This window comes from Streptopelia decaocto, assembly GCF_964273445.1.
Source record: "Streptopelia decaocto genome assembly, chromosome: 21".
Taxonomy (NCBI): Eukaryota; Metazoa; Chordata; class Aves; order Columbiformes; family Columbidae; genus Streptopelia; species Streptopelia decaocto.
The window spans coordinates 2,758,820-2,776,713 of NC_138676.1; the positions used below are offsets into that span (position 1 = coordinate 2,758,820).

The following is a 17,894-nucleotide window of genomic DNA, read 5'->3' on the forward strand; positions in this document are numbered from 1 at the left end:
CCACCCCCTGGTGTGCTGTTAAAGCCAAACAGAATCTATTAATCTATGCTGTTTCGTTATCTCTCATTAGAACGTAGCAAGAAACTACTCACTAGCAGCTCATGACATTTAATTGCCTGAGCTGTATTTAATAATAACCACTTGCTTGTGATTGTGTCTATCGGCCCGGCCTGTATTTAGGTTTAAGGCTGCCCTTGTCCACATGCTTCAGCAGACAGAGAAGTGACTGATCCCGGTATTTAGAGATCAGCTTCAAACAACAAGAGGCAGACGCTGCTTTCACGGAACGAGCACCTGCTGCAGTGCCTGGAGTCGCCCATGAGCTACGTGCCACTGATTGCAGAAAATACATTCGCTTGTTCCCAGAAATAACAAAGGCTGGAGATACCGATGGCTGCGAAAACCATTTCCCTGCCCCGGCAGCGTGCAGGTTAACGCGATGCGGCAATAGCTCAGGGTGGTCAGGGCTTTTTACCACTGAATTAAAGGTTCCAAGCTCTAACACAAGATCTGATAAAATGCATTTCCCTCAGTGGAAGTCAAACTTTTCAATCGCGTCTATTTGTTTTAAAGTATCAAGGCAGCAATTCCATAAGGAACATCATTAAAATAGAGAAAATAGATTAAAAATACACCAGTTAACCAGCTTTCCAACTCAAGCTGCCGCCTGCATGACGTCTTAAGAAAGATCAGCAATTTCAAACTGCTCTTCTTGATAAACAAGATACACAGATATATCTTTATATAGAGGACTGTATAGTATTGTTTTTAAATGGAAGAATAAAACAAAAGCTTCACCCCCAGTAAATTCTGCAGAGATCTCATTATGGCAGCACATCTATCTGCAGCCACTTCCCGCGGACACTGGGATGACAAGCAGAATCGGAGCCAACATCGCATTTTCTGTTTGTTTTTCCTCTCCTCAGCAGAGCTTGCTGTTAATCTGCCTGTATTTCATACCATACAGCCCTGTCCAGAGCCAGCAGGAAGTAGATGGCGCCATATACCCGGAGCAGAAGCAATTACAATTCCAAGTTATGTTGTATCTGACTACTTCCATCAATCCCCAAACACAAAGAAGTTTCCAGCACCTAACTAATCTGTTCCATCTAAGCCAGCATGAACATTTTTGGGTTGCCTATATGTTCTGTATGAAAAAAATCTAATATACAACATGCTCTGGACAACAAGAACTACCGGAATCAGTAGTTACAGATTGCTGAAGGTATCTTAAATTCTTACAAGCTATAAATCTTTCAAATCATGCAGAAGATGAAAGACATTCAACAGTGTCAACGATTCCGAGAGAGTTAAAGTGTGGATGATACATGTAGAAAGTATAACATGGTATGTAAAAAGGACGGTCAACACACAGATTATAACACAGTATGTATAAAGGAAATATTAAACATGGAACACCAAAAACACAGCTCCATTTCATGTCACTGCATCATAAAATGTCATATACATACCTGGTTTTGGCACAGAATTGGTCACGGACTGAGGAACTTTGTCGTTAATTAGTTCAACACACTCACTAGGAAAAAATCCAACCTGTAGTAAAACACAAAGAGAGGCAGAATACTGAATGCAGTGTTTTTAAGATCTGAACTGTTAAGCATTTTCCTCGAACTCTGCCTGTCTGATGCTCTGTAACATTATCCAACAGAAAATGACCAGCGTAAGACATTCAATCTCAGAAGTGAGAACAGGATTAATAAAATATGCATAGAGCAAAATGAGTTTGTAAGCAAGAACCCAGTGATTTGGCTACAGATAAAACCAAGTATTTTTAAGAAGAAACAGCACTACATAGCAAAAAAAATCTCCAACAAGAGCCAGAGCTGCTGGTGTGTGCTCTCATATCTGCGTCTGACCACGGACAACCCAGTGCAGCCGCTGTGCCTCAGTTTCCCTAACAGCAAAGGACAAGGGAGAATAGTGCCACAATATCCATTACTGAAAAGTGATTTCAGAGAACAGCTGACAAACATACCACACGAGCTATTCAACTGTTACGATTTCTCCGTGTATCAGCTCATCAAGTTGGAACGGAAAGAATATTCCAGAAAGAAACGCCAGAGGCAAGTTTCTCCTTTACAAATATTTGAAGATGCAACGCCCCACCCTGGGCTCCACACAAAATTATGACAGCCCTGAATGCAGCTGCTTCTCTGCTGCACCCCTGACCATGGAGACGACTCCAAGCCCCCAGTTCAAGCAAGGTCCTGTGACTAATTACTTTCAAATGCTAATTTGCAGCATTCCTGCACTGACCTTTTCCCCCTTTGGAGACCCTGCAGACACTAATCCAGCAGAAGGGTTAGAAACAACAGTTTGGGGAGGACTTTTGTGCACGCACAAGTTCACATGCCCCTCAAATGTCTCCGTATCCGGGGAGAAGTGAAATTATTTCCCTTTTGCTGTTTAAGGCTTCAAGATGTGACCAGACGGGAGTTTTACACTCCCCAGCATCCCAACCTTTTCTCCAGTGTTTTCCTTCTTGCTCTTGTTCCAATTGAAAGTCAAACCAGAATGGAGACACTGTCAACTTTTATCCTTAGTCCATATTTCCAGATTGATTTTCTTTTCCTATCCTACCTCTTCACCCAACCCAGCTCGTGTGCTGTGCCATGTAATTCCATCGCCACCGCCATCCTGGGCAGGATTTCCTGCCCGTGTCAGGCATGTGCTGGGACAGCTGAACGCATCAAGTCTCTCCACGCGGCCGCGGTTCGGGCAAGTGCTGCGACAATCCATGGCAAAGGGCCAGCGGACGGGCCCCAAGCTCATCTGAGCAACAGAACTGGGCCAGGACCGCTGCCAGTCCTGTTAGTCCATCTAGGAAACTCCCTGGAGCCACAGCACTGCAAGTCTGGCAAAAAATCCCTTCTCTGTTTATCCATCTTACACAATTCCCTGATGGATCCAATGAAAAAAAAAACATCTTTTCTTACTCCAAGTTGATTTTTCACCCATAAAACTCCAAGCAATTTAGGAGTGGTGTCGGGCATGGTGCGGCCAGGTGAACACCACACACTTTGAAATGATTCCAAATTCCCTAAGGGAAGCGACAGTGAATAGTAAAACCAGATAACTTCTCCTCCCCACAGCCCTGGAACCCAGCAGGGTAAGGGGACGCCTCTGCTCAAGGGACTCACAGAACTGAACATCCCATCCGAACCCCAAATAACGGATGGTCCAGCCAGGTCGCACTCGCTGGCCGTGCCAGGTTTGCAAGGAGACGATGTCTCGGCGTTATGTGATGTAGCGGTGATTTTTGTGCAGCTCACAGCTCAGTGATGCTGCTTTGCCAGGAGATGCTGAGAAAAAGGCTGATCGGCACATAAAGTACCGATATTCAAACAAAATGCATTATATGGTTTTTAAATACTTTCCTATAGCTGAGAGTCTCTCTTGGGTATTTCCTGTGCAAGAGATACAGGAGATGATTTTTAAGTTATGAGTCTCAGCCCCTTCACACAAACGATACATTTGGGAGACTGAAATGATAGAATTCCTTTCAATCTCAATGCTTCGAGAACTTTTCTTAATTGCTCGCAATGTCTGTGCCTGAGATGCATAAAGAAACCTGAAGTACTTAGACACCAGCCTTCCCTTAATCATAATGAAAAATGGTGGATCAAAATCCACCCCAAAATCCCACACTGTAATCAAAAGCTCATTTGCCTTTGATTGTTAACGTAATGTTTCTCCTGTTTCTGGATGCAATATGCGACACTAAACATGAATTTAGAAATGAAAGAAGACCCAAGATGCTTATGTCATTGCTTCGAGATATCTTGGAACCTCCCCCAAATATAAAACACTATATCTGTTCTCTATGTATCATATTTGCCATGTTCACAACTAATAATTATAATGGATTTTTTTAGGGAAATAGAAGTTTCACTTGTGCTATTGTTGACAAGCTCTCTGATGTTACCGTATTGGTACCAGTGCTGATGGTTTATACTTTCTGACTTATTTATTCTGCTTTTTCTTGCAAGATCCCCATGAGATCATCCTCGGGGCCATAACCTATAACTTGCGCCTTGTTCCCACTCACTTAAAAGATGCTGCTTCTCCTCCCATGGAAAGTTTTCCATGATTTTGTATAAATAAATGAGTTTAGTCCAAGAGTTAATCTCAACAGATGTAGCAAGACACTATTAGAGTTTGACCCAGGATTAAAGGATCTGACAACGTACAAAAATTAATAGCAAGGGTAGTATATATATCTAGAAAAATATAAGGTCATCTAAAGGTTAAAAAAAATCACTACACACCTTAACCAAAGGAGGAAAGCACAGCCTACTGTTGTATGTAAATATTTCTGCAACAGATACTATATCTTTTTTCAGTGTTCGAGGAGAGAACTCAAACAAATGAGAAAGTAGCAGCAACATAAATGGCAAATGAAACATGGAGACCTTTTGTATTTGTTTGTTTTGATCTAGGCTAATGTATGGGTTAAATTTTATTCCAAATTGTTTCCTTTTTGTTCTAAATCACGATGTGCTGCCTCTCGCACCGCGTTCCCAAATCTGTGCGTGTGCACCACAAATCAAACTTGGGCTTCTCATTTAGAAACTGCCGTTTCCAAAGCCACAAAAATGTGTTCTTGTCTTCCCAGGCCGCGTTCACATCACAGACGTTATTTATTAGAAAATGATGCACAAGGAGAAAACAATCCATGCTCTGAACTAACACTGTGTTACTCCTGACCAATCCAAGACACAACACGTCCCTTTTGGGGAAATCTGTTCCATCTTACAGCATGGTTCAGGTTCAGCATGGAATATGGTTTGAAAGCAACCAATTCAGGCTTATGTAAGTCCAGGCTGATTCTGAGAAAGTCCAGTCTGGCCCAGTTATGCACACTCGGAATAGTTCTGTGTCACCTGGAGCAGTTTTGCAGCTTGTTGTTGAGCAGTAGTGCAACTAATGAAACTCCATCCAAAAGACACAATTATTCAGAACATCAAAAGGGCAGTTGTGCATCAAAAAAGGGCCTGTCCCTAATGATTCAGCTGTCTGAAACAGAGCTGCTGATGGAAAAGACAAAGCATGAAGGAAAAGGAGAACAAAGAGGCCTGGAAGGCTGTTAATGTGGAGGTGGCTGTAATTTAGGTAACAATCTTACAATGAAAGCAGTGACTCACTAAGGGCATTTGAAAAGAAAAAGGCTTGAGGAAAAATGTCTTTAAAATCATTTTAGTTTAACCAGAGAAAATGATAAGAAGCCTGGTGGGTTGTTTTGTTCTGCAGAGGATTAAGTGTCTTGTGATGCAGTCGTTAGATCAGGTACAGCGAGAGAGGCACGAAAGCTGAAGGGTAACAAGAGTGGTGATTCACTCCCCAAGGACAGTGATTTCCAGGCTGAATCAAAGCTGGGTTGGAAAGGAACACATTTGCAACCTACGGGACTGGCTCTCCTGCGGAGATCTGCGGAGCTGCCTCTTGTTCATTTGCACAACACAGAGAAACCTGTTATTCCTTCTAATACACTGGCAGAAATAAATGCACTTGTGCACAGACATCCACAAGTCACAGCTGGTTTAAATGCCCAAAACCAGGTAAGTTCTTTTAAGGCAAGAAGTGCTTTTTCCCCACTTTTGGCAGACCCTTGCTCTCCTCCTATCAAGACATTATTTCCAGTGTAAACTGGGCTCCATCTGAGCGAACCTGGTTCCGTTCCCAGCACAAAGCAAAAACCTGGGAAGTAACATGAGGAAACTCTCCAAACATTTGGTCTTTGCACCTCCTCCTTTCAGCCCTTATCAGAACCACGACTATCTGGCAAGACAGTCTTTGCTGATTTATTTTATTAATTAAAATAACGGAATCAACAGTTTCCTATCACGCGTACAATGGCTATTGCTCCTAAATGCAAACAGAACTGTTTGCCTATAATAAATGCTTTACAGCCTGTACAGCTTCATCAGTTCTTATACATAATATGATAATATTATTTTTCACCTATGCACTATTTTACGTATTCATCAGGTACATTTCTGTAACACATCTCTAGGTCTGCTGTACTAACACTAGAGAGAAGTTTCCCCTCTCTGAATTCCCGTCTCAGTGCAGCCGTTTGCATGGTCAAAACACTCCAGTAAAACAGGAAATGTAGTTCTTCTGTATCCTGATAGCTTATGGGTCTTGAACTTGAAACACAGGTTAAAAACTCTTTCCCTCTCAGTACAACACTAGAATTTGTGTTTCTTGGTAGCCAAGGGCACTTCATGGAAATGAAAAGCTCTGCTAAGTCCATTTCGAAGAAATGACAAAAATTGTCAATTCACAGGAAAAATGCAGTAAGAACTGAGTTAGCATCGCTTATGAAGGGACCAGGCTGCTCCCCACCTCAGCTGACGGGCAGTACTGCTTAAAACACGCTGACTTCATCTTCTGCAGTTGTGCAAACACATCCCGAGAGCTACTGAAACATATATTGTGGCTGCTGCATTTTCCAGCAGCGTGGTTCAGGAATCTGAGTCACATTGTGAAAGATTCTTGCTTATAATTTAAGACGCGAGATTATTCCACCCCTAATTTTTTTGTTAAGCCGAAACACGGTGCTGTGTTTCTGCAGCTGTTCGGGTCTGTTTTGTGAGACATGCCTGCACTCGTGCACAGAGCACAGAGTAGGTTTGGTTTGTGTTATTGATTCACTTGGAAGTCAGATGTGGCATAGACGGATCATTCCGAGTCGTGCTAAAGCATTTCATTAACTTGATAGTACAGCTAATACTGCTTTAGGGCTTCTAAGAGCAGAACAGAAGTTCCACAAAGACATGACACTGTTCAAAACTAGAAGAACAACAGTCAAGTTTGTTCCAGAATTATCAGTATGGTAACTCTAGGAACAAATTTAATTTCAGAGCAGCTCTCATATGTCAACACTGCTCTGATTTTACAAGTGAGATATTATCTGGACTCCCACATCTGATACAAAGCCAACAAAGGCCGTATCTCACGAGCTCTGGTTAATCAGACAGCGATGTAATAGTAGCACTGACGCTCCGTTCAGCTGGGATTTGTCATGTTTGGAGGTCCAGCCGCACACATCCCGGTATTAACGGCAGAACCACGGTCCGGATCTGGCACAGAAAGTCTGTCAGGGAAAAGCTGAGCTACTTTGAGAAGATTTCCAGGCCAAAATACACAAGTGGCTGGTCAACCCTGATCCTCTCCTGAGCAAACTCTGAATTCCGCCTACTCACAGACAGCAACTGCAGCGTGAAAATCCCTCCTGCTTGAATGGAGACGAAATGTGAGACACCACAGAGTGAGGAGGTAGAGAGTCAGTTACCTCAACCTTCAGTAGCTTTTGGGTTCTGTTTTTCCCAACATTTCTTAATGAGAAAATCCAAGCTAGGGAACAACTGTTTTTTTGGAAGGAAAGTGACATTTCAACACAAAAGTTTTGGTACGTAATTCCCAGGTATGTTTGGGATGTTTTGAAAATTCCATCTAAATCTCTCTGCTAGAACCTTTCCAGAGACCAGGAACATGGACACGGCCCAATAAAGGCAGATGTGAAAGCAGAGGTTAGCGCGCTGCCTTCTCCGAGTCAGTGTGTCACCAACTGCTTTTCTCCGCATCCTCCATGTTCTGCCTGATCTTGTTTTAGATAGTGGAAGGAATGGGACGATTTGAATAACAGTGTCAGCTGCTTTGGAGGGGGCCGCAACCTGAGCCTGCACAAACATCAGGCCAGCTGTCCATTCAGTGTCCCGGCTGGGAACATGTTCTGTGAACATGCTGCTGAGTTTCCTGCCTTTATTTAAGTTGCATTACCACGTGTGATGCTCGTGCCCACCTGAAATCCGTGTTTGCCTCTCCACCACGTGGTCAGCTCCTTTGGCGGCATATCGATAACAGACACGATGTCTCCCACCTGCAACATTAATCAGAGCTTGTGAGGAACGCACAATTCAAATAACCGCGTTCTTCAGCACCGCCAAAACTGTAACACTCGTGAGCAACCGCACCAATGCCAATCTCAAGACATCTGCCTTTGTAAAATCAACCTGGGAGGCAGAAGAGTTACTGCATTATACGAAATACAGGATACAGCTGTTCCGAAGGAAACAATTCTCAAAAGCGCAGGCTCTCTGCCAAAGGGTACAGAGGCATTCTGATTAAACCGCAGACATAAGTAAGCAGTGATGGTGTGAAACACGTCGGAAAATATTCTCAAGTAGCTGAACTAATTTTTACTACGTGCCCTATATGTCTTCTTGTCTCCCTCCACAGCAAAAAGAGATCCCTTTGTAGTTCCCAAACTGCCCCAGATGTGCTTTTCTCAAATAGAAAACAGAGGAGGGGCGATGCGGTGTTACAGCAAAAGGAAGGAAAATGTCCAAGGGGAGCAAACATGTCTTCCTGAAACCTCATTCCATGACAGAAAATGAGACAGACACAGCCTTGCTAACAGGAGCACCGGTTGTGTAAAGTGGCCAATGAATAATTGAATTGGCACACGTCCACATGCGGACATATGTGGACAGTCTTCCTCAACAGATGCAACATACTTTTAATCCTCTGCACAGTACAAACTGTGCAGGGTCTGCTGCTGCTCAGAGAGCAGGCTGGAGCACTTGGCAGGATCTATTTAATCAGGAGATACTAATGCCAAGTAAAGCTATATTTTAAAGATGACTGAACTGAACATAGCACCCCCAGGCTCACTATTTGGCAGCCCCATAGCCCCCCAAGGCTCACTATTTGGCAGCCCCATAGACCCCAAGGCTCACTATCTGGCAGCCCCATTGCCCCCCAAGGCTCACTATTTGGCAGCCCCACTGCCTCCCAAGGCTCACTATTTGGCAGCCCCATAGACCCCAAGGCTCACTATCTGGCAGCCCCATAGCCCCCCAAGGCTCACTATTTGGCAGCCCCATAGTGGGGCTATGAACTCCTCATTCAGTTCAGGGGGCTATGAACTCCCTGCATCCACCCAATCCAAATCGAACGTTTAATCGAATCTTCTCAGCTTCACCTCACAAAACATTCTGAAAGGGTCTGAATATCTTCCCGATGTGTGCGCATACACACAGACACGTTACGCTCTTCTGTATATCACAACAAGGAACATAAGCTCCTTTAATATTTACCTCAAAGGACAGTTCATCTGCTGCCTGAGCGATGTATCTCTTAATAACATGGGCAGCAGCGATAGCGGGAACGTTAATGGATGATTCCTCATGGACCAGCAGGTGATTCCCCTTGTTATCAATCTGCAATGAAGAGCAGAGCGGAGCGTGAGGCGGCCGAGCACAAGGCGGGAGGCGTTTTCGTGGTGCTCACACATGGCAGAGACAGCCCAGCTCCCCCGGGACAGGAGCTCGGGGCACGGCACAGACACAGGGAGGACGAGCAACCCACAAAGAGCATTTCCGAAGGTCCTAATCCCCATCCAACTAATGAGGAAAAAGCTGCATTTGTGCATCTTTGCGTACAAACAGGAACACGACACTGAACATGATGCCTCGACACCAAATCATATTGTTTTTCTTGAAGTACTTAAAATGGCAACATGAAAATACTACAAAAAGTCTCCGAGAAGTGGAATTAATGCTCACTGAAGAAAGGAGGAAATGCTGTCAAACTAAAAGCTATAGCGTCGCTTTCCACCTTCTCCCACCCTATTATTTCTTTTTCCTAAGAAAACATCGCTCCCATTGCTGTGATCATCAGCCTACTTTCAAAATCCCTATATTTTCGCACTCGTGTAAAATTTGGGAGACTCTCAGTTAATCAGAAGGGTTATTCTGTACTGCAGGAGCAATAGGTTTGCTGTGATTTCCAGGTGTCGCTGTAAATTCTCATTTCGTTTTTCTCAATAACTTCCTTCCCCCCTTCATGCTGAGAAGGTTTCCAAGCTTTTACTTCTCCCAAAGGATTTAAGGGTGAGGAGCGTATCAGCGGGGAAAATTGCAGGAAACCGCACTCAATCCTTATCGCAGCCATTTCAAAAGGAATTGCAACGGTCTAATAATAGCTGTTGCTATTCCTGGCGTGCAGCAATATCATCAGGCAATGGAAATACTCAGACTAATTAGCAACAGCATCGCTGACACAGACAGGTGGCCTCGAGCACTTTCGCCCCATTTTTCCTGCACTCTTTGCCCAATGAGGTCTATTGTTTAAGACGGAGAAGACCGTTAACAGAGAAGCCAAAGCTGCAGCTGCAGTTGACAACACACAAACAGTGTCTCTGCAAGCACAACGCCGGCTCTGTTGAGCAGTTAAACCAGCAGCGATGGCAAACAGGAGCAGATCATCCTCATTGTTTCTGCAGCTATTGCAAGGAAAAATAATACAAAAAAGAGAGCAGACAAACACCATAACTGAGACGGCTCTGATAGCTTTACAAACTTGTCACAGCTGCAGCATTGTCTTGTCAGAAAGGAGTGAAAAAACGTGCTTTCTGCAAACTTTTCCCTAGAGATTTCAGCCATGCACTGGATTTCCCCAGGCAGCCCCTGATCCAGCCACTGCTCCACCAGGATTGCCACCTCCCTTTCTGATTATCAGAAAAACGACGTGTCTTTGAGTGACAAAATCCCAGCTCCTATATTGTTAACTCTAGATCTTTGTACTATACCTTCCATGGCCACCTGTAGCACGGGAAATAAAGCTTTCGGGTACCATTTCAGTGGCACCCGCAGGTCTGGAAGGATGATAGCTCTTTCTGCAAAGGCAGAGAGCACCTTTGTGGCTTTCTCTGCTGCCAGGGCGAGGAAATAAAGGATGACCCGAGCTTTGTACTTCACCTCCATCCACGTGAGCGCGGGTCCGCAGTTGATCTTGTTGCCCGCGATGGCAGAGAGACGTGCCAGGTAAGCCATCAGCATCTGGGTGACAAGCTGGAACAGAAAGGGAAAGACATAAATGAGTGTTCCTGTTAATACACCGTAATTTGGAAAGACTTCTTCAGACTTGGAGAGACCATAAATTATCCATTGCCACAGGATCCCTGTGGATCCATGTGGATCCCTGACGTTCTGGGATTCTGTGACATGACACTGCCTCCCTCTCTGCATCAGCCACAGTGATGCAGTCAAGATGCACCTGCTACTTCCCCGAAGATTATTTTGGACATAAATAAATCTCTAAATTATCAACAGCCAAGAAGCCAAAGGACTTCCAGCTCACCATATTCCAGGTAAAGATATTCAGGTAAGAAATGAAAACCACCTCTTATTCATCGAGGAAAAAAAACACTGTTTAAGTTTTTTCAAGACCATTTAAATAATGCACTAATGCAAATGCTATTAGAAATAATTTTCAGTTTATAAATGTTAGTGCAGCATTCCAAATGGTATTAGTCCTGCAGCGCTCAGCCCCAGAACAGCATGATTTCCGAGGAATGTTAAGTTGCTAACATCAAGTCAGGAAATAGCCAAAAGTTTCCAGGGACGTAACAAAGCTCTTATCTAAGGTTTTAATAGCACAGCATCTTTCTTGACACTCTCCATAACCATTCGGCATTTTGCAGCACATTAATTCGTATTAAATTGCAGGGAATTTTGCTTTAAATCAGTGAAATTAAGGGTAGAAACACATCCTTATTGACAGTAATCAATTTCCCAATCTAATGCATGCTGCATTAAAACTCCTTTGTACACGCTCAAAAATGCCTCGCAGCCCCTTGGTGGTGACTGTGCTTTAACTGCTGATAATTCACCTCCGGACTGTCCTTCAGGGCATCGGAGCGGGGCAGCTCGGAGAGCTGGGAGAACCGCCGGTCGTAGATACACAGGTGAAGGTGCTTATCGAGCACCCTGAAATCTTCATAGCTCCGCTTCACGATCCAGCTCCTCCCCTGGAGAGACAGGAAAAACAATCACGTGTTTATAAGCTCCTCGCTAGTTGGGGTTAGATGGGGAAAATGGAAGTTAGTGCAGAAGGAGCAGGCAGATCTGGTCATTGCTTTTCTCAAAGCATTTGAAAGTGATGAAAGTGCCTCACTAGTATTTTCATGTTTGAATTTCTAGACAGCCATTTGTGCCCCAAGCCACTGTTTTAGTAATTTCCCTGTGGGGCTGGATGTGGCTCAGCATCAGGGGATCTATACGAAGCTTTTAGTCTTAGGAGGATTTTGTAGTGTTTTCATACAGAAGGTGTCTTTCCACAAATGCAAATTACAAAACAGTTCCATAAATAGTGTAAAATTAGATTCACATAGATAGAAGATTAAACAATTGGGGATCTGAAGGCAGAATTGGAGCTTGCAAAACTTCTGCCACGTGCCCCAGGCAAATGTGCAGCTCAATTAAAATAAACAATCTCTGATGAACACCACTAGCTGCAGATTCACTCCTGAGTGCATGTCATTCCCTCAATTAAAATACTGACAAGATGCAGACTGCTCCAGGGGACAAGGAAGGGACCAGGTCAGCAAAGCATAATTTGCTTTGTGAAGCTTTTAATATCTAATGACTGCTTCTAAATGCTTCATGGCCTATTACGATCAATAAAAAAATGTTGTAACAATGCAGCAGTTTACAGGTCAAAGTGCTTTATGACCAGTCGTTAATCCTCTCAACGCTTCCTAAAATGAGACTATTCCTGTTTTGTGGATGTGACCGCGCACCCCCACAAAGCTCCCCCACCCTCTATGTCCAGTGCAAAGCGCTTCTCCAGTCTTGTCTTTCCTAAAACCAACAGCGTGGCCTTGTTTAAAAAGGAAAACGTCTCTCTCAGCGTCACACGCTCTGCTTCACAGTCCACAGCCGGGGGGAAAGGATGGGACCGTACTGATCCAGGAGCTGCCGTGGCACAGCGATGCTCGGAGACAACGCTGGAGGAAGAATGAGCTTGCTCCAGGTTACACGGCCACTCAAAGGCAGGGCCAAGGATTAGAACTGACACAGGGATGCTCGGCAACCAGTCTGGAAAGCAGGGAAGTGCGTGCTTGAGAGACACGGCTTCATTTCAGCTTTCCATGGGGAAAGCAGCCGTAAAGTGTGATTCCAGCTGCGGAGGCGATGCCCTCCTCACCCAGGCTACAAAATAGCTTCAGCTTCCCAATCACAATTCTGCTGTATTAATTTATCAGGAAAATCATCAACATCACTTTCCTATTAATATCCAAAGCCTGCAAGGCAACTATAAACGTAAAACCTATTGTATTTTCTGTCAAATTTATGTAACACAACTCCAGCCGGTGCCCTGTGCCCATAAGCTCTGCTTTCACACCACAAGAAATCATCCGGATTTCACAAGCCTACAAGGAGGACACAGGACACAAATGCTTTGTAATTTCTATACATTATGTCATTTTACTTTTCATCTAAAGGAGAAAAACAAAAACAGGAGCACAGGTCTAATTATCTTCAAAAAGATGACAGCCTTCCCAATTCCTCCACCTTTTGCAATTAAGCGCTTTTTGCTCTCTTGATAAGTTGCCAGTGTGACCTTCAGCGGAGCAAGGTTTAGTCACTAACATAAGGAACAACAGACCCAGAAATCGCCGCAATCCCTTGTTTGCTTCTGCCAGCTGCGCTTAACAGGCCATTTCCATACAACCTCATACGCTGCCCACACAGAGAATAAACCTGTTTGTGAAAGGATCGCAATTCCGCCATTAATTCTGTTAAGACTGTAGACTCGCAGTCTCTTTTTAGTATGAATTAAGACAGTAAGAGCTCGATTTATCATAAGACAAGACAGGCATAGCTGGGGTCGGCAAACTGCTGGTCCGTGGGACGGCGTGTGCAGAATGGACCGTACGGGCAGCGCTCTCCTGGCTTCTGATGGATCCCGTTCTATATTATCCCGGCAACGCGAGCAGGGGGGGGATGGAGGAGCAGGGACAGCTTACCCCAGGCCGACAGCAGCGTTTCTGGCCCCAGCATCTCCCGGAGGTGCAGAAAGGTGACCAACCCCGAACCGCAGCTCCGAACCTGCAAACTGCGGCACCCGGCAGCTGCTAAGCAACCGGCTCCCTGAGCCATCCCTGCTCGCAACGCAGACTGCCACCCGCAGAAAGTTACTCCAGCACCCTCCATGCGAACACTTCCTAATACCCTACACAGTTTGGAGTGCGCCGCAACTAAATTCCAAAAGCACACGTGCTTCAGGCTGCTCTGAAAGTTGCATTAAGCAGATCTGGAGCCTGAGTGGTAAATTCTAAAGAAGACAGCCATGCTCACAAAGGGCACAATTTAACTCGATAGGAAGGAATCACTGCAGTAATCTAGGAAGGAACTGGACAACATTTAGTGCTCCCCCTCGGATCTGCAGCACTAATCACAAGAAAGTCTTAATTCTCTCAGCTGCACCAAAGCAGCAGAAACAGCAGCGACCTCATTCAACACCAAAAACACTACAACGTTTCACTACATCGATATTGCTTTTCTACACTTGAGAAAATTAAAGTAATAACCCAACAGGAGCTTTACAGCCACAGAGGAAACACTTCAAAGCCACAGACAGACCAACTGTTACGCAACCACAACTAAAACTCTACCGTCCTACAGGTAACAAAGCAGTGAGTGAATGCATATGTATTTTCAATTTATTATACGGGCATTGCGCATGTTTAAATACAACACCTCCTTTACCCTGTGTCCCAAATACACTATAATCCACTCAGCACTGAACCGCAGAGGAAAAACGATGTTTCATCAAAGTAAGCAAACACCACTATCCTTTCAAACAAACCCAACAAGAAAACCCTTTGAAAATGACTTGCCTGAGGTCAGTAACACAAAGCAAAGCCAAACTCAGAATGACTTGCCCAAGGTCGCTGCACAAACCGGAGCTCAGACAGATACAAATCTCCATTTCCTAAGGTCTCATTTCTTGGGCTCGTCACTGAAGCAAACAGCTGATTTTTTAACTATTTTTTAAGTGACCAAAGCACATAAGCCTGGTTTTGTTAAAACTAATTGCCAGAAATAAAAGATTGTGTAGGTCCAAGACTTGGTGGGAAACTTAGCTGGAAAAACAACCGCGTAACCCCAGTTGTGGCTGCCTTGCAACAGAACACACGCCTAGCACATTATTTGCAAAATAACAGAAAATTAGAAGCATGGAAATAATTAAAAACATGGTGTACTTCCATTACAAACCCATTTATCATGACAGCCCAGAAGGAAGCAAAAGATCTTAATGGTACTTAGGAAATATCACCAAGATAATAAGAAATGTCCTGCTAGGCCAGGTCAAATTAATCAGAGCATGAGAGGAACTGGTTTAGACCATACATTTAACTAAACCCTCAGTGTAACCGGTAGGATGTAACTTGGAAAACCTTCCCAATGGAGAGCTTTGCCGCTTTGTTTGGTGACAGTAAATATTTGCTACACGCCATGAAAATGACACATCTTTGATTTATTGCTGAAGCGTCTTTACACACGTCCTGTATTTTGATGTGGTTTCTGTGCCTGGAGGCTGCCTTTTCTTTTTGTTCTTCACTAACCTGCTTGTTCTACATTTTATATCTAATGAATCTGTCATTTGGAAGTGTAGGTGCTTTTCCAAGGCCTATGAAGTTTATTTACGTGTAAGTCCTTCAGGTTCGAGGCATCATACCTGTGCGCTTTGATTTTTTCACGATGCTTTGCAGGAACATCCACCACAATCCTCATTGTACTTTGAACCAAGCTCAGCTCTGGGAGAGGTGGTAAAACGGGTAAAATTGCAGGCAGGCTGCTCCTCTGCAACGCATTTCCACTTGGTAGTTACGGGGCAGGATCCAGCGTCTGTTCGGAATAAACCCAAGTGTCCTCTTCAATTAGTGGCCAGGCCTGGCCTTGTCTCAGAGCTCCCCGGGACCATCGGCAGCCCTGCCAAAACGCGTCCCTTCCAGAAAGAAACCACGATCGCCATCCTGTCCTCTCGCGTTTCAACACTGCTCTTCACTTTTGCTCCACAGCGACGTCGAATGCAATTGATTGATCTCTCTAATCCCAGAGCTTGTTTTCTGAAGGCAAAACGCCCAAAGGACACGACGTTAACAAACTACCGTATAATTGTAAAAGCTCCTGTCGCTTAAAAAACCCTTTCATGGCAGCAAAATTATGTGATATTGCATTTTATTCTGAGAAATTCTCTTCCCTTGTGCTCGTCGTCCCTTCCTAGCCCAGGGCTATGCTGACCATGCACTTCAGCTGCGACGTTTCCACCATGGAAAAATCCTTAAGTATTATCATAACAGCTACAGAGTGATGCACCTTAATTATGCAGTTCCTAAAGGCTTCTATTGCAATTCAGTACTTTCTTCCCTACAGATGTTGGTTTACTTTCAAAAAGCCTGGAACAGAGCCAGGTTTTTGAAGACACCTTGGCAGCGCTTTGAGCTGAGCCCAACAGAACTTCTCAGGCCGCTTTCCAGCCTCACGCGTTCTTTATTAATCCACATTATTATTGTCACTTTGTTTTCATTTGTCGCTGTTGAGAGCAGAAGGCATGTAGTACATGACCCACGATCAACCATTCAAGCACAGAACACCAAATGATGGATGAGCTTTGCGGAAACAAGGATTTCAGTCACTTTCTTTTGACTAAACCAGCCCTTCTCACTTGAGAAACGCTTAGGACAGAGGTTCCAATGTTTCTGAACATCTGGAAAGACAGGCTAAAAGTATTTTGTCCATAAAGGCCTACGGTCAGGTTTAAAGAAGTTTTGGGAGACTTACAAATTGCTACCCAGAATCACAACAGGGATTTCCAAACACTCGCAAACACGTGAGGGACCCAACTCCATGAGTAAACCTGTGTGGCTCTTAAAGAACTGTAGCCTTTCGCAGGAGCTCTTACTCAGTAACTGTTCTCTAGGTGTTGGAGCTTCAATCACACAAGACAAAACCATTAATGTATTATAGAACAAGTCTTTAGGAGAAAAAACAATCATACAAAAGGGTTTTGAATGTTTGACTCAAAAATCCTACTGGAAACGATTTGTGGTTTTTAGTATGAACTACCACATGGTCCAGCAAACCATACTGGAGACATTACTGAGTAAGACATTTGCTTCTGTGAAAGTAAATCCCACTCTCTGCTCCCCACAAACCACCCAGGATGGGGTGTCCTGTCTGTTCTTCCTCCCCGGATCCCATTTTTTCCTGGCATTCTCACCACCGCTCTCAAACGCTCATTATTGCAGCCGCGCTCGCAGCCATGGGCGCTGGACGGGGTCGCCTGCAGGGCTTTGCAAACGCTGTTCTCCAAACACGAGACACTGAGCTGTCAGTTCTGCTTCTACAATCTACTCGTGATAATGAAAACGAAGGATGAGACCCACAAGAGACAGCCAGAGTTTAAGGTCTCCCTTAGAACTTCAACGCTGGCACAACCCGTCTCTTGTTCTCTCCTTGCCATTCAAAATTTCACACAAAAATGATGTTCCAAGTGTTGAAATAACTCAATTCTCACGTTTTAATTAGTACTGCGTGCTTTTTATTTTGCTTTCATTTTTCAGAAAAGCTGAGACTGGCCATTCTAACGTTGTGATATTTAAACATGTATGCACACAGTTGCTGCTGTAATGTCACACAAACAAACACAAAATCATTGCAAAGGCGTATTTGCAGCCTGCTTTACACCTCGACGAACCTTCACCTTTGTCATTTGTGTTCTTGTTTAAATTTGTTCAAAGGAATCAAAAGAAGAACCCTATCTTCCCACTCTTCAGAAACAACTGGAACAGCTCTCTCCATATTCCCACTTCTTCTTAAGAGCTAATAAACTGGATTAATTTTTTAAGGTCCCAAAGTAGAAGAAAAGCTGAATAGAGGCTTAAGAAAAGCCCCTCTGAACCCGACACAAAGCTGGTATTTCGCAGCAGAAATGTCTCACAAACGCAACTCCCCAAAAAATGTGTTTCAAACCTTATCTGGGAAGGTTTTGCAAAATACACATGGAACAATAAT

The 17,894-nt window shown here is 44.1% G+C and overlaps 1 protein-coding gene across 1 annotated transcript in view; it reads right to left on the bottom strand.

The window, feature by feature from the left end:
* The window catches only part of ARHGAP32 (Rho GTPase activating protein 32), a 104,956-nt gene that overhangs the window by 43,224 nt on the left and 43,838 nt on the right, over positions 1–17,894 (bottom strand). The window contains exons 7-11 of the mRNA XM_082070513.1: positions 11,702–11,839; positions 10,788–10,880; positions 9,126–9,248; positions 7,829–7,906; positions 1,473–1,554 (exon numbers count right to left, since the gene is read on the bottom strand). Coding sequence (XP_081926639.1) covers positions 1,473–1,554; positions 7,829–7,906; positions 9,126–9,248; positions 10,788–10,880; positions 11,702–11,839 — 514 coding nt within the window. The remainder of the gene's footprint in view (positions 1–1,472; positions 1,555–7,828; positions 7,907–9,125; positions 9,249–10,787; positions 10,881–11,701; positions 11,840–17,894) is intronic.